General features: G+C 48.4%; 1 protein-coding gene across 1 annotated transcript in view; it reads left to right on the top strand.

The window, feature by feature from the left end:
- Positions 1 to 24,421, top strand: part of SLC38A1 (solute carrier family 38 member 1) — a 101,108-nt gene that overhangs the window by 20,937 nt on the left and 55,750 nt on the right. The window contains exon 2 of the mRNA XM_073651846.1: positions 12,573 to 12,763. Within this exon, the coding sequence (XP_073507947.1) occupies positions 12,645 to 12,763 (119 nt within the window). The 5' untranslated portion in view covers positions 12,573 to 12,644. The remainder of the gene's footprint in view (positions 1 to 12,572; positions 12,764 to 24,421) is intronic.

The following is a 24,421-nucleotide window of genomic DNA, read 5'->3' as shown; positions in this document are numbered from 1 at the left end:
GCAGGCAGTGTATATAGGCAGGCAGGCAGTGTATATAGCAGCCTGCAGTGCACATAGCACAAGAGGCTCCATTCCTGTTCTGTCGGCTGCTGCTGTTAGATATTTCTGGAAATAAGCCCAGGTCTCAGGGGCCAGGATAATATTTTTTGTATCTTAATCCTCATTATTTGCTTAAAAAGCAATCCGTTTTTTCTGGGCCATTTGCTTGTTGGCACTGCAGAATACAGCCAGGTCCTTTCCATATTACAGCGCTAAAAATCCATCTATTTAAAACTGTGTTTTCTCCGTCACACAGATTACATATACGTTTTCAGAAAATACTGCCATTTCTGGCCTCTATTAAAAAAAAATTTTCAGTGTGTCAGCAATGTTTTTGACACTGGTTTGCTGTTCAAAACAGTTACCTACAGGCCAGGTAATTAAAACTGTGTTTTCTCCGTCACACGGCTCACATATACGTTGTCAGAAAATACTGCCATTTCTGGCCTCCATTAAAAATTTCTTTCAGTGTGTCAGTGAAGCAATTCGCAGCAGTTTGCTGGTCAAACTACTTACCTACAGGCCAGGTATCTAAAACTCTGTTTTCTCCGTCACACGGATCACATATACTTTTTCAGAAAATACTGCCATTTCTGGCCTCCATTAAAAAAAATTTTCAGTCTGTCAATGAAGCAATTGACATCAGATTGCTGTTCAAAATAGTTACCTACAGGCCAGGTATTTAAAACTGTGTTTTCTCCGTCACACGGCTCACATATACGTTGTCAGAAAATACTGCCATTTCTGGCCTCCATTAACTTTTTTTTTCAGTGTGTCAGCAAAGTATTTGACACTGGTTTGCTGTTCAAAACAGTTACCTACAGGCCAGGTATTTAAAACTATGTTTTCTCCGTCACACGGATTACATATACGTTTTCAGAAAATACTGCCATTTCTGGCCTCCAGTAAAAAAAAATTTCAGTGTGTCAGCAAAGTTTTTGACACTGGTTTGCTGTTCAAAACAGTTACCTACAGGCTAGGTATTGAAAACTGTGTTTTCTCCGTCACACAGATTACATATACGTTTTCAGAAAATACTGCCATTTCTGGCCTCCATTAAAAAAAAATTTCAGTGTGTCAGTGAAGCAATTGACACCAGATTGCTGTTCAAAATAGTTACCTACAGGCCTGGTATTTAAAACTGTGTTTTCTCCGTCACACGGCTCACATATACGTTGTCAAAAAATACTGCCATTTCTGGCCTCCATTAAAAATTTCTTTCAGTGTGTCAGTGAAGCAATTCACAGCAGTTTGCTGGTCAAATTACTTACCTACAGGCCAGGTATTTAAAACTCTGTTTTCTCCGTCACACAGATCACATATAAATTTGCTCCAAACTCAGTCATTTGTAGTGAGCGTGTAAGATACTGTCCTCCATTTAAAATGGGCAAGGCACGTGGCAAGGGATGGGGAACTGGACGTGATGGTAATAGTGCATGCAGAGGCCGAGGATAAGGCCGTGGGCAAGCCAAAATTATGCCACAACAAACACCCACATCTTCTCGCCTAACCTTCCTGTCCCAATTTCTAGGGGCACACCACTATTGAACCCAGAGCAGTGTCAAAAGGTTGTTGGTTGGTTAGTGGAAAATGCTTCCAGTCACTTAGCCACCACCACCACCCTATCTTCCACACGGTGAAGTCTCAGTAGCCGTGAGTCTGGACCGCATATTCCTCACCCTGATCCTCCTTCCTCCCACCATGCCGAGTACCCAGAGACAACTGATCGCACACTTGGACACTCTGAAGAGCTGTTCACTTTTCTATTTATAGATTCGGGCCTCTCGCCCGGTCCACTTGAAGCGGGGCAAGAGGAGATCGCGTGTAGCGATGCCCAAATATTTGAGCAACCACGGTCACACGAAGGCGACGGTGGGAAAGTGTCACAAGAGGTGGATGATGATGAGACACAATTGACAGAAAGTCAGGAGAAGGATCAGGGTGCGGAAGTGGAAGACGAGGTGGTGGATGATATAGTAACTGACCCAACCTGGCAGGAGGACATGCAGAGCGAGGACAGGGGGAGGGAGGCAGAGCACCCCAACAGGCAGGAAGAAGCAGTGTGGTGGCCGCAGACAGAAGGCAGGCAACCGTTCCCCGTAACACCAACACGAAGGAAGTTGCCAGTACAACTGTTAGGTCTTCCCGAGTCTGGTTGTTTTTTAAAGACTCTGCCGATAACCCCAAAAAGGCCATTTGCACCACCTGCCAGGCCAGCATCAGCAGGGGTGGCAAAACAACCAGCCTGACCACCACCAGCATGATCAGGCACATGGCAGCAAAGCACCCGACTTTGTGGGCCGAACCCCAGGGTCCAGGAACAGTGTCTGCAGGTGGCACCATTGCTTCTTCCGCTGTTGTGCATGCAAGCCAATCCCCTGTCCATGGTGCATGCAAAGACGCCTCCTGCCCTGCACCTGTCGTTGCACTCTCTCAAGTAGCAGCATCAGGAAGCACGTCCATGTCCTTGTCCCAGCGCAGCGTTCAGTTGTCCATACCCCAGTCCTTGGAACCCAAGCGCAAATATGCAGCCAACGCCCCACAGGCCACACTACTAAATTCTCACATTTCACCACTGCTTGCGCTCGAAATGTTGCCTTTTAGGCTCGAGGAGACGGAAGCATTCCGCAACCTGATGGCGGCGGCCGTCCTTCTGTACTCGGTTCCCAGCCGCCACTATCTCTCCTGATGTGCCGTCCCCGCATTACACAAGCACATGTCCCAAAACATTAGCCGTGCTCTCAACAACGCAGTTACCGGTAAAGTCCACCTAACCACGGACACGTGGACAAGTGCTTGTGGGCAGGGACGGTACATCTCACTGACGGCACACTGGGTTAACATAGTGGAAGCCGGGACCCAGTCGGTCCTTGGAACGGAACACGTCCTCCCGACGCCAAGGATTGCGGGCCCTTGGTCAATCAGGGTTGCCCCCACGGTCTACAGCTCCTGCACCTCATCCTCCTCAGCCTCCTTCTCCTCTTCAGCCTCCATCTCCGAAATGACCACATCAGTCACAAGCTGGAAGCACTGCAGCACTGCCTCGGCCAAGCGACAACAGGCTGTGCTGAAGCTAATATGGTTAGGTGAAAAACCACACAATGCTGAAGAGTTGTGGACAGCTCTGAAAGAGCAGGCCGATCTGTGGCTCACACCGCTGAACCTACAGCCAGGCATGGTCGTGTGTGACAATGGCCGGAACCTGGTGGCGGCTCTGAGGTGAGGCGAGCTCACAAACGTACCATGCCTGGCCCATGTGCTTAACCTCGTGGTTCAGCGGTTTCTCAATTCCTACCTGGACCTACCGGATCTGCTTGTTAAAGTATGCCGCCTGTGTACCCATTTTAGAAAGTCAGCTACAGCTTCCGCCGCCCTTACTGTGTTTCAGAAGCGTTTCCAGCTTCCGGCTCACAGACTTGTGTGTGATGTCTCCACGCATTGGACCTCTACACTGCAGATGTTGGGAAGGATTTGTGAGCAGAAGAGGGCAGTTGTTGAGTACCAGCATCAACAAGGCCATCTGTATTCAGTTCCAACTCCACACATAAGACCTCAGGAGTGGACATGGATGTCAGACATATGTACCATCCTCCAAAACTTTGAGTACTCCACCAAGATGGTGAGCGGCGATGACGCCATAATTAGCGCCACCATCCCGCTTGTCTTCTGAAACGCTCTCTGCTCACAATCAAAGAGGATGTATTGCAGGCGGAGCACGATGAGATGGAGCAAGGAACCATACAGGGTGATTACACACAGCAAAGCCTCATGTCATCTCAACGTGGATTGGGTGACAATGAGGAAGAGGAGGAGGAGGAGGAAGGACAGGAGCTAGTTTCATGCACTATAGACGGTACTACCTGCACAGCTGTCATACTGTCTGTTCAGCGTGGATGGCCAGAGGACAGAGAGGAGGAGGAGAGCATGGTCAGTCATCCTCTTGGTGAGGACATGGAAGTCTTGCCTGTTAATAGTCTGGCACGCATGGCCCAGTTTATGTTACGCTGTCTTTCCCATGACCCTCGCGTTCTCAAAACTTTGGATGACAGTCATTACTGGTTGGTGACACTTCAAGACCCACGCTACAAGGAGAACTTTATATCTCTTGTTCCTGAGGCGGACAGGTCTACAAAAATGGGGCTGTACCAGAAGACCCTTGTTGTGGAACTATTAAAAAAATTCCCATCTGAAAACGCTGGCGGCAGAGGGCACAGTTCGTTGGACAACCAAGGAGTACAGGCGAGAGAGACACAACTTCAATCCAGCAGAGGCAGGGGAACACTGTCAAAGTTCTGGGAGAGTTTTCTCAGACCCTCCCATCGGACAGGTCCTGAGGCGCGGGATACTCTCACAAGGAGTGCAAAGTTTGGGAAGATGCTGAGGGAGTACCTTGCCGACCGTACCAACGTCCTCCGTGATTCCGCTGTGCCTTATAATTATTGGCTATCCAAGCTGGATATGTGGAATGAACTGGCTCTCTATGCCTTGGAGGTCCTTGCCTGCCCTGCCGCCAGCGTTTTATCAGAGCGGGTTTTTAGTGCCGCTTGTGGAATAATAACTGATAAGCGCATCCGCCTGTCAGCTGAAAATGCTGACAGGCTGACTCTTATAAAAATGAACAAGGGCTGGATTGAGCCAGACTTCTCAACACCACCAAATGATAGCAGCTTAACATAAACTCCAATCTAGTGTCTTTTCTTGGGAGGTGTATTCCCATGCACCTTTTCACACCCACACATGGGTATATGCTTCCTGATTTTGGCTATTTGCCCTTGTCCTCCTACTTCTCCTCATCCTCCACCACCATATCACCAGGGTGACCGTGGTCCGTGATGCAACACCCGCCTAATTTTTTTAAAGGGTGTTTATGATGTGCGTAAAAAAAATTTTTTATACAGTATGTTCATGTATACCCCCCAGGGGTAAATGTTTGTCAGCACATACAATTAGTGCATGGGCATTAAAAGTATAGGAGGCCCGCTCCTTTCTAATGGGAACATTTTTTTATGAGGCCCTCCTCCACGTCTCTTCCAAGGGGCATTGAAGTGCCTTCAAATATTTTTGGCAGCCCTTGCATTCACTGCATAGGCCAACACTATGGGAGACTCTCTCCTTTCTAATGGGAATTTGTTGTTACTGTTGCCCTGCTCTGTGTGTCTTTAAATTTTTAGTGAGGTTTTTCCTAAAATTGGTCAGCTGTTGGACTCACTGCATACCCTATAACTGTATAGCAGACTCTCTCCTTTCTAATGGGAACATGTCGTACCTTGTTACTGTGGCCCTGCTCCATGTGTCTTTAAATTCTTAGTGGGGTTTTTCCTAAAATTGTCAGCCGTTGGACTCACTGCATACCCTATAACTGTATAGCAGACTCTCTCCTTTCTAATGGGAACATGTCGTACCTTGTTACTGTGGCCCTGCTCTGTGTGTCTTTAAATTCTTAGTGGGGTTTTTCCTAAAATTGTCAGCCGTTGGACTCACTGCATACCCTATAACTGTATAGCAGACTCTCTCCTTTCTAATGGGAACATGTCGTACTTGTTACTGTGGCCCTGCTCCATGTGTCTTTAAATTCTTAGTGGGTTTTTCCTAAAATTGTCAGCCGTAGGACTCACTGCATACCCTATAACTGTATAGCAGACTCTCTCCTTTCTAATGGGAACATGTCGTGCTTGTTACTGTGGCCCTGCTCTGTGTGTCTTTAAATTCTTAGTGGGGTTTTTCCTAAAATTGTCAGCCATTGGACTCACTGCATACCCTATAACTGTATAGCAGACTCTCTCCTATCTAATGGGAATGACTCGCCCCCTGGGCCATGGGGCACTCGGAACCGGGCAATAGGGAGACGATGGGGGCAGTAGTGGCGACCCGGTCCCGTGGCTCAGGGTGGTCAGACCAGTGGCAGTCTTTTAGATGTTTTAAGAGATGTCCGACTACGCCACCCGTGGATTGCGGTTATTAGGAACCGCCGCTGCATGGCAGACCGCTGGGGCTGATGATGTATGCAGCTGGGATGGTGTGACTCCCCATGGGAAGAGTGCGACCCCAGGGCAGTGTAGTGGATGGTGGGAGTGATGGTGGTGAGAGTCCCAGTACCGGTAGTGCCGGAGGAGCGAAAAAGCACACAGACAACGTACTGCAGTCCAGGGTCTTTACTCACGGTTAATATCCAAGTCACTTCAGCTGGCAATGACTGCCCGAACCGTGCTGCGTCCACCAGGTGAGGGGCTCGGTCAACTCCCAGGCAGCTCAGGAGTATGGCTCACGACCCCCTTCAATCCTTCCTCTGGCCTGCCTCACCAGTGACCCACTTTTGTCCTGCTACCGCGGACTTGTGCGGTTAAACGTGGGCCCCATCCTCCGCTGTCCTATATGGTGCCTTCCTAGCAGGTTTGATGAGGTGTCGCACCAATGAATGATCACGACGTCCGGTCTTTGGCTGAGGGTAGTTTCTCCTCCACCAACTTGGGATCCGGCACCCTTAATCTGCCTGACCCTTCACCCTGTATTCTCGTGGGTTCTTAGAGTCCCTTCTACCTTCTTGTTCCTGAGCCCTTCTGTTTCTCTGTCTCTCCTCCTTCTTTCCTGTTCCTTCTTCTCCTCCCTTCTCGTGGAGCTGGGCTGAGGTGACACCACAGCTCCCCTTCACCTCCTCCTCGGCCTCTCACTAGGCCCTCCTGGAGTAGAGCTCCTACAGAGCCTCTACACCCTGTCTTCTCCTCTCTGGACAGAACCCAGATCTAAGATGGTGCCCACCTTTTATACCTCCCCCTAGCCATGAGCCCAGGTGACCAGCAACCAATGGGCTCCTACCTACGCTCAGGAACCAACCCCTATCTGCCCCTACAGCACTGGGTATTCCACCCCCCTCCCCACTCCAGACAGGGACATAGTCGGTCGTGCCTGCACTTCTGTCTAGTGGGAGCACCGTTGAGCTGTCCCTCGGAAATGGGGTGTGTGTGCTGTATGCAGCTAACTGAGCCCTGGTTCATACTCCATCCTTACCCGGGAGTGGAATATCACACCTCTGGCAGAGGTGCAATACCCCTGTAGCGGCCGAACCCTCGGGGCGCTACAGGAACATGTTGTACTTGTTACTGTGGCCCTGCTCCATGTGTCTTTAAATTCTTAGTGGGTTTTTTCCTAAAATTGACAGCCGTTGGACTCACTGCATACCCTATAACTGTATAGCAGACTCTCTCCTTTCTAATGGGAACATGTCGTACCTTGTTACTGTGGCCCTGCTCTGTGTGTCTTTAAATTCTTAGTGGGGTTTTTCCTAAAATTATCAGCCGTTGGACTCACTGCAGATCCTATAATTGTATAGCAAACCCTCTCCTTTCTAATGGGAACATGTCGTACCTTGTTATTGTGGCCCTGCTCCATGTGTCTTTAGATTCTTAGTGGGGTTTTTCCCAAAATTTGGCAGCCCTTGCAGTCACAGCATGGGCATTACCACTATGGGAAACCCGCTCCTTTATAATGGGAACATTTTTTTTACTGTGACCCTCCTCTATGTCTCTTCAAAGGGGTATTGGGTTGCGTCCAAATTTTTGACAGCCTTGCAGTGACTGCATATGCAATAACAGTATAGGAGACCCACTTGTTAATAATAGGAACAACAAAGCATAGCCGGCTGAGGGCTCTCTAACAATAGCTAGGGCTGACTGCTGGCCTTTTAAGAATAGTAAGGGCCATCTGATGTCCCTATAAAAATAGGCTTTATGACTTTCAGAGTCCCTCCATCATAAATAAAACAGGATGTGTCTGATGATGTCACACACCACATTGCCACATAAGGTTGTAAAATGTTAGAATGACATTTCCCGGTGAATGCATTTGTCTTAAAAAAAAACGTAAAAAAAACAAAACAATAGGATCTTTCTTTAGTATAAAAAACAGCGTCACCAATTTAACCTCAATGTAATCACATTGTTCAGCTCATGCACCTCCTCCATCTCCGAAATGACCACATCAGTCACAAGCTGATAGCACTGCAGCACTGCTTTGGCCAAGCGGCAACAGGCTGTGCTGAAGATAACATGCTTAATGCTTAATTGACAAACCGCCCAGCGCTGCAGAGTTGTTGAAAGCTGTAACACAGCAGCCTGATCTGTGGTTCTCACCACTGAACATACAGCTAGGCATGGTCGTGTGTGACAATGGGCGGAACCTGGTGACTGAGAAATGACAGCCGGGGTAGATACGGTTTCCCTCTATGCCAGTCCTTTCACCGAGTTAAAGAATATGGCTGTGGTGAAATACAACTCCCACTGAGAAGCTGTTTCAGATTGAAAAACATTGTGCCCACCAGTGGATTTGATTCTGAGGGCTAACCTTTCTCCCCCGCTCAAGAGCCCCATAGCAGCTGCAAAGTTAGCGCTGTCATGAACTCTCCTGAGGTAGAAGCCAAGGCACACCAGAGGATTCTCTGGTGGGACCGTCCAACCCTGCCAAGAAGCAGTCCTGGCTAAGAAAAGTGTGTGGAAAAGTTCCCGGACACTCTATGGCTGCTTTTTTACTGAGGAGGAAACACATGCAAACACGGAGACAACATACAAAGTCCTTGCAGATGTTGTCCTTGCTGGGATTTGAACCCAGAATCCCAGCGCTGCAAGTCTTCAGTGCTAACCACTGATCCAATGTGCTGCCATTCACCCTCTAATATCTAACAGGTTGGAGAAACTTGCACCTACTGCCACTCTATCTTCAGCTCCTTTGTGAGAAAATGTATTTGGGCAGTCACTCTGTCTACCAAATAAAATTCCTGAGAAGGAAATTGGGGATGGCTTCACTACTGGTACTGGGGGCAGTGCTAATATCATGGCGTCGTACCATAGTTTGCTGGAAATATTCTAGCCTGGTAGGAGGCAAGCAAATTCCCACAGAAAAGTACCAGCAGTAATGTTCAGGGACCCGTGCTTGTAGAAGACGGAGATAACACCGGGAGAAATAGTGACGGCTGGGGACCGCGTATGGACACGAGGCATGAGGCATGTGGTTGTGAAAAGCTTCCGCCTCCACGAGCCTAAAAGGCCACATTTCAAGTGAAAGCAGCTTTACAGGACTTCCTGTGAGAAATGACATGCAGGCTAGATAGACTTTCCCTCTATGCCAGTCCTTTCACTGAGATAAATACAACTGTCAGCAAAAAAAGTTGTGGACTGGCTCTGTACTGTCCCTGGTCACATTCACCTGTCCACGTGTTTGTGGTTAGGAGGTCCTTCCCAGTAAGTGCACTGAGGATGGTAATGTTGTGGGACCCGTGCTTGTGGAAGGCGGAGGCGATACCGGGAAATATAGTGGCGGCTGGGGACCGAGTATGGACACCCGGCTGCCGCCGGCATGAGGTTGTGAAAAGCTTCCGCCTCCACGAGTCTAAAAGGCCACATTTCAAGTGCAATCAGCTGTCAAAAATTTGGCAGTATAGTATTCCAGCCTGTGGGTGGGTGGGTGGCTGGCTGCCTGCATACTTGCGCTTGCATTCCAAGGAATGGTGACTCGCCCCCAGGGCCATGGGGCACTCGGAGCCGGGCAATAGGGAGACGATGGGGGTAGTAGTGGCAACCCGGTCCGTGGCTCAGGGTGGTCAGACTAGTGGCAGTCCTTTATAAGTTTTAAGTAATGTCCGACTACGCCACCCGTGGATTGCGGTCAGTGCTAACTGCCGCTGCAGTGCAGACCTCTGGGGCAGATGTAAATGTGCAGCTCCGAATAGTACAACTCCCCACGGGAAGAGTAGGGCCCCAGGGCAGTGTATGATGGATGATGGAGGGGATGATTCCAACCGCGTTAGCCAGGAAACGGAGGCCTCTTAAACAGTTCAGTGTCTTTATTAGAACAGGTAAAACGACCCAGAAACAGGCCCGGCTAGGAGGGGGCCTGGATGTCTGAGAGCAAGTGGGAAGCTGGCCCTGGTCAAGGTGAGGGTGTCGGCCTACCGTGCTCTCTGTGCTCCTTCTGGCTATTTCCCTTCTGGTAATGTAACAGCCCATGTTCCTGAGCTCACCGTGTCCTCTCGCCCGTATGGCTTGCAACTCGGGTCCCTTGCTACTCCCGGCCTGGTACGGCTCTGCTGGTCCCTTCTGCAGTGGCGGAGCCTCCGGGCTTCTTAGGCCAAGGAACTTACAGTCCCCTGCGGACTGGTTATCTGCTGTAGGATGTGGAATCCTCACAGCCTCAGACACCAAAGTCTGGTAGATTAGTCTGTTTATCTGCAAGGACAGACTCACTTCGCCTTTTGTCCCAGACTAGTGGCTCTCCTACTGCCACACGTCCTCTTAGGCTGCAACACAACTGTCTGTCCCTGCTCGGGGACACCTCTCAATCCAGAGACAGGTTGTCCAGTTCTGTCTAACCCTTCCCCCAGCTCCAGCTTTTATAGGGGCAGCCTGCTCCCCCTACTGGCCTGTAACAGGAGGTATTGCATGCTAATGGTCCTTGACTAGAGAACCTCCCCCTTGCTCTCAGACACAGCTTTATTATACATCTGTGGCATCCAGGCTAGGGTGACACAATGGCGTAGAGACAACTGAACGCTGCAGTGGGACAAGGACGTGGACGGTGGTTTTTGCAAGTCTGCAACGACAGGTTCATGGCGGGAGAGATCTTCGCATGCGCCAAGGATCACTTATGACGGGCACACTTTTAGGCAGTGACCTGGGAGATGCTTCCAGAGGTCTTCCCCATGCTGTTCCCATGACTTTTCAGCACTGTATGCATGTGTCTGATGATCTGTCACACACCACATGGCCAGATAAGGTTGTAAAATGTTAAAATGAAATTTCCTGGTGAATGCATTTGTCTTGGTTGAAAGCAATGCAAAAGTGCAAAAACGTATCAAAAACGCTACGTGTGAACATAGCCCAAGGTGTGGAGGAGTATTTTTGTTTTTGGTTATTTATTTTGCCTTATATGCAAGTCATTACCCTGGAAAGGATGTTCCTTAACATATTTCCCAGGAAAATCCATTTTGTTTTCATTTTTGTACGTTTTATTGTGAGTCCGTAAAAGTAGTGTAATACTCTGACAACGTTGTTGACAGCAGTGATCTGGGAGTCAGAGATACTTCCAGGGGTCTTCCCCATGCTGTCCCCATGTCATTTGAGCACTGTTCCCATCGATTTGGGCAATTTTTAGGCCCTCTGCAGACCACCGAGGGGAGCCGCCTGAAAAATGCTCGAGTTTCCCATAGACTTACATTGGGCTCGTTGCTCAGGTCGAGCACCGAGTATTCCAATTTACTCGACCCGAGCAACGAGTACCCGAGCATTTTAGTGCTCGCTCATCACTAGTGATGACATGTTGGTTAACTCTGTGGTCTGTGCCTGGCTGCAGCAGTTACATACTCTTTCAAAAAGAAAAAGAAGTATGGAGATCAGTGGGGAGTCCAGCATTAAAAAGAGTAGTGACAAGTGATTGGTAAGAGGAGTATTATTTATTTTATTTTTTAAAAAAACATAGCTGAAAAAATGGGCTGGCACACCTGTTGGTATAAGTACAATGTGTAGGTGACCATTCCCACTGTGGCCATTAACAAACAAAACCTAGGATAAAAACAATGAGCAAATACCCTGAAGGGTACTTAACTGACACTATTTTGATCAAAAAAGCATAAAAGCCATTCCACAGCAACAAGGTGTACCCAAGCAGGATAGTCCACAATTTGCTATGTGCCAGGAGTCATCAAAATATATGGGGGCAGAGCAGGACTTACTGCAGGGTATTTGCTTATTGTTTTTATTCTAGGTTGTGTTTGTTAATGGCCAAAGTGTGAATGTGCAGCTACACATTGCACTTACCAACAGGTGTGACGTCCCATTTTTTCAGTTTTGTTTTAGGTCTGTGTACTTTCTACATATAGAGGCATGCCCCCCACACACATACTTTTGGGCTGTGCATCTTGTCTATTTAGCTGTCCACAAGCAGGTGTTAAACAGTCAGTCGCAGGTCCTGCTCTGCCCTCATCTTTTTGGAGGCCTGCTAGAACATAGGAAGGTGCCATACTAGAGTTAGAGACCATCCTGATTGGGTACACCTTGTCGCAGTGGGATGTTTTTTATGGGTTTTTTTTATCAAAGTAGTGTCAACTAAGTACCCTATGTTATTTACATATACTATTACAATTCATTTACTTACTTTATGGTATTGTTTTTGTCCTATTTTTGTAAAGTATTGGGCATTTAGAAATCCAATATGATCCCGCTTATACACTAAAGCTACGGTTGGGAGATTTTCATGATATTCAACCAATTTTGCCAAGATTGTCATGTTTCAAAGACTAATCTTTTACTAGAATAATACTATAATAAATCTAAAAGGTATTAAAAGCAAGTTTTCCACACACAATAAGTACATTTATTATTCAATTGGCTATAGAATGTGGTTATGTGTCTGAAATAAAAAAAATTAGATTGTGACCCGCAAACGTGTTGATACAAATGGTGGCAATTTAGACAGAGCTGCAAAAAGTGTTGGTGATATTAAACAATGGAAAATAAATACATCAACATATAATTTTTTTTCTCTTAAAGGTTCGCCACCAAGGATACCCAAAGAAAAATATATATTGAGTAAAAGATAGCAACTGGAAAGAAGGGTTTAAAATGCCGTTCAAAAATGGCTTGGAATTGACGGAATTGCAGAATATGAACACACCGGAGGATGACAACATTAGTAATGATTCCAATGAGCTCATTGAAGCAGATGGCAATCGTATCAGCAGGTTAGTCATTTTCCTTATTATAATGTATGGCTAACTGATTACAAGGTGTATTTCCGTATTACGAGTGAACAGATCCTGGCTATATGATATCTCACTTTGAGTGTTGTATCCCCATTACTGAATTTGTCTAACAAAGTTGTAGGATATAGAATATACTGCCTATACAGGCAGTGAGCTTAGATTTAGGCTGTGTGCCCACAATGCGTTTTTTAAGCGTTTCCGCAGCGGCAAAAACGCTGCAGAAACGCTTAAAAAACGCATGGTAAAAGGCCTGCCATGTTCCCCAATGATAATCCGCATGTGCTGTGCACATTCTGCAGAAATTTCCGCTGCAGATTATCATTGCGGAAAAAAACGCAGCACTACCAATTATTTTGCGGAAGCGCTGCATTTTCGCCGCCATTGACTTGCATTGGAACGCATGGATTATGCATCACTGCATCTGTACATGCGGAATCCATACGTTTCAATGTGCGGATGGTACCCAGGTCTGGAGCAGAGGAAACTCTCCTCCGGACCCGGGTACCATAGAACCTGTAAAAAAATGAATAAAATAAAAAATAAATATTATATTTACCTTCTGATGGCCCCCGGTGTGCTTGTCTTCGCTTGCCGGCAGATCGCGGTGGACTGAAGGACCTGTGCTGACGTCATTTAGTCATGTGACGGCAGGTCCTTCAGTGTACCGCGAGCTGCCGGCAGCGAGGACAGAGCGAATAAAGACTGCGGGGGCCATCAGAAGGTAAGTATAGATTTATTTTTTAATTTTTTTACCATTCTTTACGGTCACACTATATAAATCCATGCCGGTTGCATGGATTTATATAGTGTGACCAAGTTGTCAAGCACTTTCCAAGTGATGCTAAAATCGCTTGGAATGCGCTTGTCAACCCGCATGCGGAAATGCATGTGAAGAACGCTTCACATCCGCTTGTCCCTGGCAGGAAAACGCATGTACAATCCGCATGTACAATCCGCATGCATTTTTTCTGCCAGGAAGATGCAGAAACGCTCAGGAAAAAATCCTGAGCATTTCTGCATCGTGGGCACATAGCCTTAGAAAGAAAAAATTATCTCCCGAGTTTTTTTTAGTTTTTTTTTTTTTTACTAGTCCTTATTAAACGATAAAGTCAAAGTCAGTTTCATTATAAAAATAGTCTATAAGAGCTGTTCACATAAACATTTCTCTTGTATATGTGATTTCTGTTAAATTGTGTGGATTTTAAGCAGATTCCAACGTGTTTTCTATAAAGAAAATCTCAAACATTACTTATTATATACACAACATCTGTTGAGGGCCAGGCAGACTTAATGGGAATTGTAAATAATAGTATAAAATCTATACATTCAATGGTAGTTAAAGTGGACCTGTCATGTAAAGAAAAGCTATTTACCTGCAGATATAAGGTTAATCTGCAGGTAAATAGCGTTAAAATTCTGCCTGGCTGCCTTAATAGAGCAGTGACTATTGGGAGCAAATGAACTTTTATCCTCCCTGTAGACGCTCGCTTCCAGTCATTGGGGCAGTGCAGGGGGCTGATACAGTCACCGCTCATTACACGGTGAGAGCAGCTGTAATCACTGCCTGCCACTTTGAGTGACACCCTCCTGTTCAGTGTATGTGTGTGACGCGCCCCCTGGGCCAGTGTTGTTTGGGGGATACCCGGAGCCGGATCAGATGGGGGGGGGTTGTAGTCTCCGAGTGGCGGTGACCCGGTCCGTGCCCAGGGTGTCAAGCTCAGTGTGTGGCAGTCCTACAGATGTTGCTGGATGTTCTTTTATGTCGACTACGCCACCCGTTGAATTGCGGTCAATACGGCCGCCGCTGCAGCAGGGTCCGCTGAGGCTGGTGATGTGTGTGCAGCTCAGGTAGTATAACCCCCAACGGGAGGGGTATAGCCTCAGGGGGTCAGGTGTAGAGGATGGTGGTTGTGGAGGTGCAGTGAGGATGGTAATGAGACTCAGAGTCGGGCTGTGCAGTTCAGGGTTTTTACTTACTGCTGTTGTTCTGGTCACTCCGGCCTTGAGTGACCGCCCGAGCCGTGCTGCGTCCACCAGGTCCTGGACTCGGCCAACCCCCAGGTGATTCTGGAGCGTGGTCCTGAGCTCCCTTTCTGACTTGTCCTTCTCTCTGGCCTTCCCCACCAGGGATCCACCTATGTCCGGCTCCCTCGGGCCTCTTGTTGGTAAACCCTTGTCTCTGGGTTCCCTGACCCTATTCTTGGTTTGCCTTCCGGGTGGATTTAGTGGGTGGTCGTGGCAGATCTTGCCCACGACCTCCGGTCTCTGGCTAAGGATTAGGGCCCTCCACCAGCTTGGGATCCGGTACCCTTGTGCCAACTCTTCACCCTCTGATCTAATCTTGGGTTCTTGGAGTTCTCTCTTCTCCCACTCTGGGTCCTTCTTTCTCCTCTCTCTCTCTGGGCCTTGGAGCTGCTCTCCTCCTCTGCTCTCTTCCTCTGACTCACTCTACCAAAGACTGACAGACTGACTGACCAAACCTCTACAAAAGACCCTGATCTAAGATGGTTCCCACCTTATATACTCCCTCTATGTGTGAGCTCAGGTGACCAGCACCCAATGAGCTCCTAGCTTTACCCAGACTGCTCCCCCTATCTGCCCCTACACTACTGGGATGTTCCACCCCCCTCCCACTCCAGCCAGGGACAGACACTGTCGTACCTGCACATTTCTCTAGTGGGAGTACCATTGGTCTGTCCCCCGGAAATGGGATGTGTGTAGTGCATGCAGCCTACTGAGCTCAGTTCCACACTCCATCCTTACCCGGGAGTGGAATATCACACCTCTGGCTGAGGTGCAATACCCCTGTAGCAGCCGAATCCTCAGGGTGCTACATTCCCCCCTGGTAAATCACAGCACGTCCTCGGGCTGTTAAAGATAAAAACATCCAAAACATACAATTATTTTTTCATAAACATCAACATATAAACATATAAAACATCATATATATATCTGCATAAAACTTTTCATATAAAACTTTTCATAAATAACATTCTTGCTTCTGGTTCCTCCGGTCACGGTGCAACTTGTGACCGGGTAAAGTGCGACAGTCTTTTCTTGAAAAACTCGGCTTTCCTATAAAACCAGTAGGGGGCGCTTTAGGAAGCGCAACTATATACAAAGGGGATAGTGGCCGCTCTCAGTCCTCGGCCAGGTATTAGGAAATAGGGTCACACGGGTAACAGTTCACACTTTTGTCCCAACGGGGAACATATTTTAAATAAGTAACAGTTCTTGGTACCCCGACGGGCAACTTTATACAGTCTCTCTCTACCGTACTTCAACGACGGCGTCCTCCTGCTCTTTCTTGTTGGTTGGTTTCAGTTTCAGACCCGTCCGGGTCCTCTTGCTCCTCCTCACACCGCAGCTCCTCCTCCGTCAGGCGATGCACATGGAGGGCGTAGGGTCCTTTGGCACACTTGTGCCGGGTGAAGGTGACCTCATCACCCAGGTAAAGGTCACGACCTCTGTGTCCCTCCGGCAGATGGCTTTCTACGTCTCTGCGGGTGACAAAGACGTCGCCGGGGGTATGATGGTCTCTTATGAAGCCCCACCCATGCTGCAGGTTGAATTTAATCACAGTCCCGGTGGTACAGGGACCATGAGCTGCACGGGGGTTCCTCCTGGTCCGGCTCTTCTGCTCCGCGCTTCTTATCTGCATCTGCTGTTCCCGGACCCGCCTCTCTCTCCGCTCCCTCTCGAAGACCTCGAGCTGCTGCCGACAGCACTCTGCACGCTCCGCTGCGGCCGCCCGAGTCTCCTGGGTGAACCCCATGAGGTCTTCTCCAGTGGGGTCCCACTCAAACTGTACCTCCTCTAGCGGGGTCGAGGTCCTCTTTACAGGCTTCGGAGCCGGAATCAGGGGCTCGCACATGGGCCTTGCTCTCTGGAGTTCCAGCTGAATGTACTCCTGGGGCCATACAAAGGGCTGCCCATCCGGGCACGTATGCTGGGCAAATAGATTTTCACCCAGGTGCGGCACTCTAGATGTTGAGGGCGCGTTGATGGTAGCGGCGCCCGGGTTGACCAGGCCTTGCGACCAGGCTTGGGGCACCCTAAAAGCAAAGGGCACCGTAAGAACGGTGGCGCCCGTGGTTACTCGGCCCTGCGACCAGGCTGGTGGCTCCGCGGAGGTAGGGGGCGCTGTTGGAATGGCGTCGCCCGGGTGTACTAGGCCTTGCGACCAGGCCGATGGTATTTCCTGCTTGGCCACGCTCGAGGTCGAGGCGTGTGACGTCACAGGGGTCGCGGCCGCGGTTTCCGGTTGAGGCCTAGTCTGCGGCGGTGACGATGCAGCGACGGGCACGGCAGGGGGAATTTCGGGCTCTGCGACGGGGAGCTGGGGCAGGTACACGGTTTCCCGGCTCGGGGTAGAGACGTCCCCTTTACCTGCCTCCATTCGTTCAGCTCCCTTCTCGGCGCCGTCTCCGGCCTTCACTCCTCCTGCACCATCCTCAGAGGCGGTCTGTCTCCTCGTCTCGGGTGGCGTGCTCCGCTGACGGGTTCCGGTCTGCTGGGCCATCTCTCGGCTCCACTCCGCCAACGTCTCTCGCTGCACCCGGGCCATCCTCCGTGCGAGGCCCTCCAGCGCAGTCTGTGCACACTCCCGGTCTCGGGGGAGCTGTGCCAGGACCTCCACTAGGCCTAGTGGGGTTGTGGCTTGTAGCAGGCTCCTGACCACTGGGTCGGTGCTGCCTGACTCTCCCTCCATCTCCGGGTAGGCTTTCTCTGGACTCCTCTCCAGACTTCTTGTCTCCGGGTGCGCTCTCTCCAGACTGCTCCAGGCGACACCCATCTTTGCTCTCTTGTTCTGTCTCCGCCCACATTGAGGGTGGTCCCGGGGCAACTTCAGTTCCAGGGGCAGTTCTCTCACGCTGATGGACACTTCCAGCATCACAGTCTCTGTTGGTGGGGGCGGTTTCCGCTTTTGGCGCCATTCTTCGACCTGGCCCATGATGGGAGGTGGCCTCTTGCCACCCTCTGGCACGCCCATAATGGCGTCCGCTCTTCCAAGGCGGGAAATCTTTGGAAATGGCGGGAAAAAGCTGCAAATGGCGGACAACCGGCGGGAAACGACCTGTGATGGGGTCCGTTGGCGGGGACCCTCCGGAACCGGCGGGAGACTTCTTTTTAAGGTAACGGTGAACTTCTCTTCAGGCACGCAGTACCCGGTTGTTGCAGGCACGTGATCCTGCCGACTACGCCAAAGTTGACGCGCCCCCTGGGCCAGTGTTGTTTGGGGGATACCCGGAGCCGGATCAGATGGGGGTTGTAGTCTCTGAGTGGCGGTGACCCGGTCCGTGCCCAGGGTGTCAAGCTCAGTGTGTGGCAGTCCTACAGATGTTGCTGGATGTTCTTTTATGTCGACTACGCCACCCGTTGAATTGCGGTCAATACGGCCGCCGCTGCAGCAGGGTCCGCTGAGGCTGGTGATGTGTGTGCAGCTCAGGTAGTATAACCCCCAACGGGAGGGGTATAGCCTCAGGGGGTCAGGTGTAGAGGATGGTGGTTGTGGAGGTGCAGTGAGGATGGTAATGAGACTCAGAGTCGGGCTGTGCAGTTCAGGGTTTTTACTTACTGCTGTTGTTCTGGTCACTCCGGCCTTGAGTGACCGCCCGAGCCGTGCTGCGTCCACCAGGTCCTGGACTCGGCCAACCCCCAGGTGATTCTGGAGCGTGGTCCTGAGCTCCCTTTCTGACTTGTCCTTCTCTCTGGCCTTCCCCACCAGGGATCCACCTATGTCCGGCTCCCTCGGGCCTCTTGTTGGTAAACCCTTGTCTCTGGGTTCCCTGACCCTATTCTTGGTTTGCCTTCCGGGTGGATTTAGTGGGTGGTCGTGGCAGATCTTGCCCACGACCTCCGGTCTCTGGCTAAGGATTAGGGCCCTCCACCAGCTTGGGATCCGGTACCCTTGTGCCAACTCTTCACCCTCTGATCTAATCTTGGGTTCTTGGAGTTCTCTCTTCTCCCCCTCTGGGTCCTTCTTTCTCCTCTCTCTCTCTGGGCCTTGGAGCTGCTCTCCTCCTCTGCTCTCTTCCTCTGACTCACTCTACCAAAGACTGACAGACTGACTGACCAAACCTCTACAAAAGACCCTGATCTAAGATGGTTCCCACCTTATATACTCCCTCTATGTGTGAGCTCAGGTGACCAGCACCCAATGAGCTCCTAGCTTTACCCAGACTGCTCCCCCTATCTGCCCCTACACTACTGGGATGTTCCACCCCCCTCCCACTCCAGCCAGGGACAGACACTGTCGTACCTGCACATTTCTCTAGTGGGAGTACCATTGGTCTGTCCCCCGGAAATGGGATGTGTGTAGTGCATGCAGCCTACTGAGCTCAGTTCCACACTCCATCCTTACCCGGGAGTGGAATATCACACCTCTGGCTGAGGTGCAATACCCCTGTAGCAGCCGAATCCTCAGGGTGCTACATGTGCACTGTGTGTGTGCAGTGCAGCCTGTCAATCAAAGTGCCAGGCAGTCATTACAGCTGCGCTCACAGCATAGTGAGCAGTGACTGTCACAGCCCCCTATACCACCCTGATTACTGGAAGCGAGCAGCTGCTGGGAGAATATGAATTCATGTCCTCCCTGCAGCCACTGCTGCAACATTAATGGATTTTAATTGTATGTATCATGCAGATTTATCATATATCTGTAGTTATATAATGTTTTTGAACATAACAGGTTCCCTTTAACATTAATATTCTGTAGATGGCATAGGGGTAGTTTATGAAGGCAGGTGTTCCTTTAAGGAAAAAAGAAGTAGTTGAGAACATTTCATAAATCAGACAACCTAAAAGCGGTGGCGATAAAAAAACTATTTTGTTCTATACAAAAACACCAGATAATGCCGCAATTGAATTTATACATGACTTAGCATAACTCTTTATTTTTTCTGTGTACCATTGGAGGTGAAGGATCTGGTGCCATAAGGGTCCGATAGTCCCGCTGTCTCATAACATTAAAGAACAAAAGTATTATAAATGTCAAGTAGTAGGTGATAGGCTCTATTACAGATTTTACATTGGAGCCCCGGATATTTAAATTACCCTGTGCAAGTGTCTCTTTTTTTCTTTTTTAGGAAATCTAGGATATAAGACTATAGTTTTAGAAAGCTTTAAGGCTCAGTCTTTGAGGTTTAAAGAGTAACTGTCATTTTAATTATGTGATAAATTTTCATAAATCAATAGGACACATGAAAATAACCAACTTTGTAATTTGTCTTATCAGAGAAATCTGCATCTTTCTGCTCCTGGACTGATCTTCCATTTTTAAGATTTACAATTCTCAGATACAGGGAAAATATATATTTTTGTACTGTGTTAGCCGGTAGATAGCCTGATGAAGACACCGGAGTAGTCTCGAAAGCTTGCAACTTGTTACCATCTTTTCAGTTAGCCATTAAAAGGTATCAACCACTGAGGACTCTCAAATCTAAATATTTTTCAATTCTCAGATAAAACCTGTGGTAAATACAGATATTCTCCTTTCTGAGATAGGAGATTACAATTGGTGCTCATAAAGTTCTATGGCGAACTATAACTGATTTCAAGAGAACTTGCAGCAGAATGTTGGTGTCTGCCTTTAGTTCCTCCTCCTCCCTCTCCATAGAATTTTAAAAGCACCAGCTGCCATCTCCTACCTTAGGAATGTGAAATTGAACACAGATTTTAATTAAGAGTCAAATATCAATAAAGGAAAAGAAAGAAGATAAGGTATATTACAAAGTTTATTACTTTAATGTGTCCTTTTGATTTCTGAAATAAAAATTGAAATGACAGTTACTCTTTAAAGACAGCTTTATTACGCTATCATTTTGTACAGAAACCTGATCATCGCAGTCTGAAGAAATCTAGCTATTTATCACAGCAGTATCTGCTCAGCATAATACTTAGTAATAATTTATGGGTTCAAAACCACCTATTAGACACCTCTTACAATAGCGCTCTTGGCTTTTTAGGTCAGATGTGCTGATTTTAGAAAATGTAAGATTATGCATGTGGTTAATGGGTCTGGGCTGATAGACACAGCAATGTCAGTAAAAAAGTTCCTATTCCTGAAGACCAAACATTTCATTAATAAATGCATTACTGTCTACAATAACAGGAGCTATATAAATGGATATGAGACTTGTAGTGGGATAAGGAACAGGTAGAAAGGAAATATACTGTACATAACCTATGCCCTCATTGTGATACCCCAGAAGATGTACAGAAGGTTAATTAATGGCTGGCTTCTTATGCTGGTCACTAGGTAAGAAGATTTCTTTATCTGATCCCGGTCATCCTGCTGTGCAGGATTTGTCAGCGCCGGTTTTCAGCTGTGACAGTACAGTGCATAGTAGACACATGCGATATACAGATCAGTGTCTACCATTCTGCCTGGTGCCTTTCATTGGGAATTTTAGAGACAACTATTTTGGGTGTAATTTCTTAAAATAATCATTTATCGGAACTACAGTATCCGTGTATGAAGAACAGATTATGAAAAGATGTTGAAGTGTTCATATAAAAAACCCACACACATAAGATGGCTGTCGGCCTGAGATGGTTCAGTCAATCGTTTGCCCAGCGGCCATCTCTCCCATACACAGGGTTGTGCTGTCTGAGTTCTCTAGAGAGAAGTCACCAGACATGTCTTATCTTTGGGAGAACAAAAGAATTGGCAGTCTAAAATTGGACATGTCGGATCCTTATCTCTCTCGACAAGCAATTTTCCAGGGCTTCCATACCCATTACACTGATGGCAGAACCCATCATTTTCAATGCCAATGGCTGACAGTAGCCTAATGTGTATTGTAGGCAAACATTAGACTTCCATGGCCCAGTTGTGACTGCTGTACATGTACAACTCATTTCAGTACAAATGTATGGAGTGGGCTCAAACAAATAGGATGCTGGCTGTGTAATACAGATGGCATCTGCCTGTAACAGTGGTGATCAGAGCTAAGCACTGATTGCTGCTGTTAACCCCTATATTGTCCCTGTCAGTCTCTAACATGTGTGGTTCAGGGGATACGCTCTAGGGGGCTCATCGTCCACCCAGGAAAGCGATTGCATGTGCCGATAGGTTGCTATGCTGAAGGCCTCCATGCTTTGTTTGCTGGTAGTCCTGTTCATAGGAAATCATGATTTTAGCTACCGTATATACTGCAATACAATTGTACTACGGTATATACAGCAGAATAAATGATCAGCTGATCACAGGTTCAAGTACAGCAAGATAGCTAAAAAAAGTAATAAAAAAAACTTTAAATCATCCCCTTTTCCCGCTTTAAAAATGAAGAAATTAAAATTAATGTTGGAATTTATGTCTCTATATAAGTGAGTAAAATAAATAAATAAATTGGCCCACAATAAATCAAGCTCCATATGGCTATTATGACATACTGTAAGAATAAAAAACTTTTGGCTTTTTGAAGGAAGGAAGGAAAAAAATGAAAATAAAAAAAAACAACTAAATTTGCCAGCCATGTTGGAATGGAGTTAAATTAAACTCAGAGCTACAGTACATGTAGGAGAAAACAGCACATAACATATGCAACACAGGCAAACTAGATAACAATTCAAATACATCCACTGTTTCTAGTAGCTCTCTTATCTTAACGTCTTCATTTCTGATATATGAAATACGGGACTATCCATCCAATAATGAGTATATAACTAATATCACTCAGAGGTAAATGTGCAAAGGAAACAGAGAGCAGCTGAGCCCAAAGAGGGGATAGAGAGCAGCACAGCACATAGTGAAAGACAGAATAGTATATAGCCCAAGGAGAGGACAGAGAGCAGTACAGCCCACATGGAAAGACAGAGCAGCATAGCCCAAAGAGAGGACAGAGAGCAGTATAGCCCACATGGGAAGACAGAGCGGCATAGCCCAAAGAGAGGACAGAGAGCAGAACAGCCCACATGGGAAGACAGAGCGGCATAGCCCAAAGAGAGGACAGAGAGCAGTATAGCCCACATGGGAAGACAGAGCAGCATAGCCCAAAGAGAGGACAGAGAGCAGTACAGCCCACATTGGAAGACAGAGCAGCATAGCCCAAAGAGAGGACAGAGAGCAGTATAGCCCACATGGGAAGACAGAGCAGCATAGCCCAAAGAGAGGACAGAGAGCAGTACAGCCCACATGGGAAGACAGAGCAGCATAGCCCAAAGAGAGGACAGAGAGCAGTACAGCCCACATGGGAAGACAGAGCAGCATAGCCCAAAGAGAGGACTGAGAGCAGCACAGCCCACATGGGAAGACAGAGCAGCAAAGTCCAAAGACATGACAGAGAGCAGTACAGCCCACATGGAATGACAGAGCAGCATAGCCCAAAGAGAGGACAGAGAGCAGTATAGCCCACATGGGAAGACAGAGCGGCATAGCCCAAAGAGAGGACAGAGAGCAGTACAGCCCACATGGGAAGACAGAGCAGCATAGCCCAAAGAGAGGACTGAGAGCAGCACAGCCCACATGGGAAGACAGAGCAGCATAGCCCAAAGAGAGGACAGAGAGCAGTACAGCCCACATGGGAAGACAGAGCAGCATAGCCCAAAGAGAGGACAGAGAGCAGTACAGCCCACATGGGAAGACAGAGCAGCATAGCCCAAAGAGAGGACAGAGAGCAGTACAGCCCACATGGGAAGACTGAGCAGCAAAGCCCAAAGCGAGGACAGAGAGCAGTACAGCCCACATGGGAAGACAGAGCAGCATAGCCCAAAGAGAGGACAGAGAGCAGTACAGCCCACATGGGAAGACAGAGCAGCATAGCCCAAAGAGAGGACAGAGAGCAGTACAGCCCACATGGGAAGACAGAGCAGCATAGCCCAAAGAGAGGACAGAGAGCAGTACAGCCCACATGGGAAGACTGAGCAGCAAAGCCCAAAGAGAGGACAGAGAGCAGAACAGCACACATGGGAAGACTGAGCAGCAAAGCCCAAAGAGAGGACAGAGAGCAGTACAGCCCACATGGGAAGACTGAGCAGCAAAGCCCAAAGAGAGGACAGAGAGCAGAACAGCACACATGGGAAGACTGAGCAGCAAAGCCCAAAGAGAGGACAGAGAGCAGTACAGCCCACATGAGAAGACAGAGCAGCATAGCCCAAAGAGAGGACAGAGAGCAGAACATCCCAGTGGGAAGACAGAGTAGCTAAGCCCAAAGACAGGACAGAGAGCAGCACAGCCCACATGGGAAGACTGAGCAGCATAGCCCAAAGAGAGGACAGAGAGCAGTACAGCCCACATGGGAAGACTGAGCAGCAAAGCCCAAAGAGAGGACAGAGAGCAGAACAGCCCAGTGGGAAGACAGAGTAGCAAAGCCCAAAGACAGGACAGGGAGCAGCACAGCCCACATGAAATGACAGAGCAGCATAGCCCAAAGACAGGACAGAGAGCAGTACAGCCCACATGAAATGACAGAGCAGCATAGCCCAAAGAGAGGACAGAGAGCAACACAGCCCACATGGAAAGACAGAGCAAAGCCAAAGAAAGGGTAGACAGCAGCACAGCTCACAGGAGAATACAAAGCAGCGTAGCCCAAAGAGAGGATAGAGAGCAGTACAGCCCACATAGGAAGAAGACAGAGCAGCATAGCCCAAAGAAAGGATAGAGAGCTGCACAGCTCACAGGAGAATACAGAGCAG

The sequence above is a fragment of the Phyllobates terribilis genome, unplaced genomic scaffold (genome assembly GCF_046119375.1).
Source record: "Phyllobates terribilis strain yellow unplaced genomic scaffold, ASM4611937v1 Scaffold_11__3_contigs__length_659146591, whole genome shotgun sequence".
NCBI lineage: Eukaryota > Metazoa > Chordata > Amphibia > Anura > Dendrobatidae > Phyllobates > Phyllobates terribilis.
Note: the sequence above shows the minus strand (reverse complement) of the source record. Positions and strands in the feature narration are given on the sequence as shown.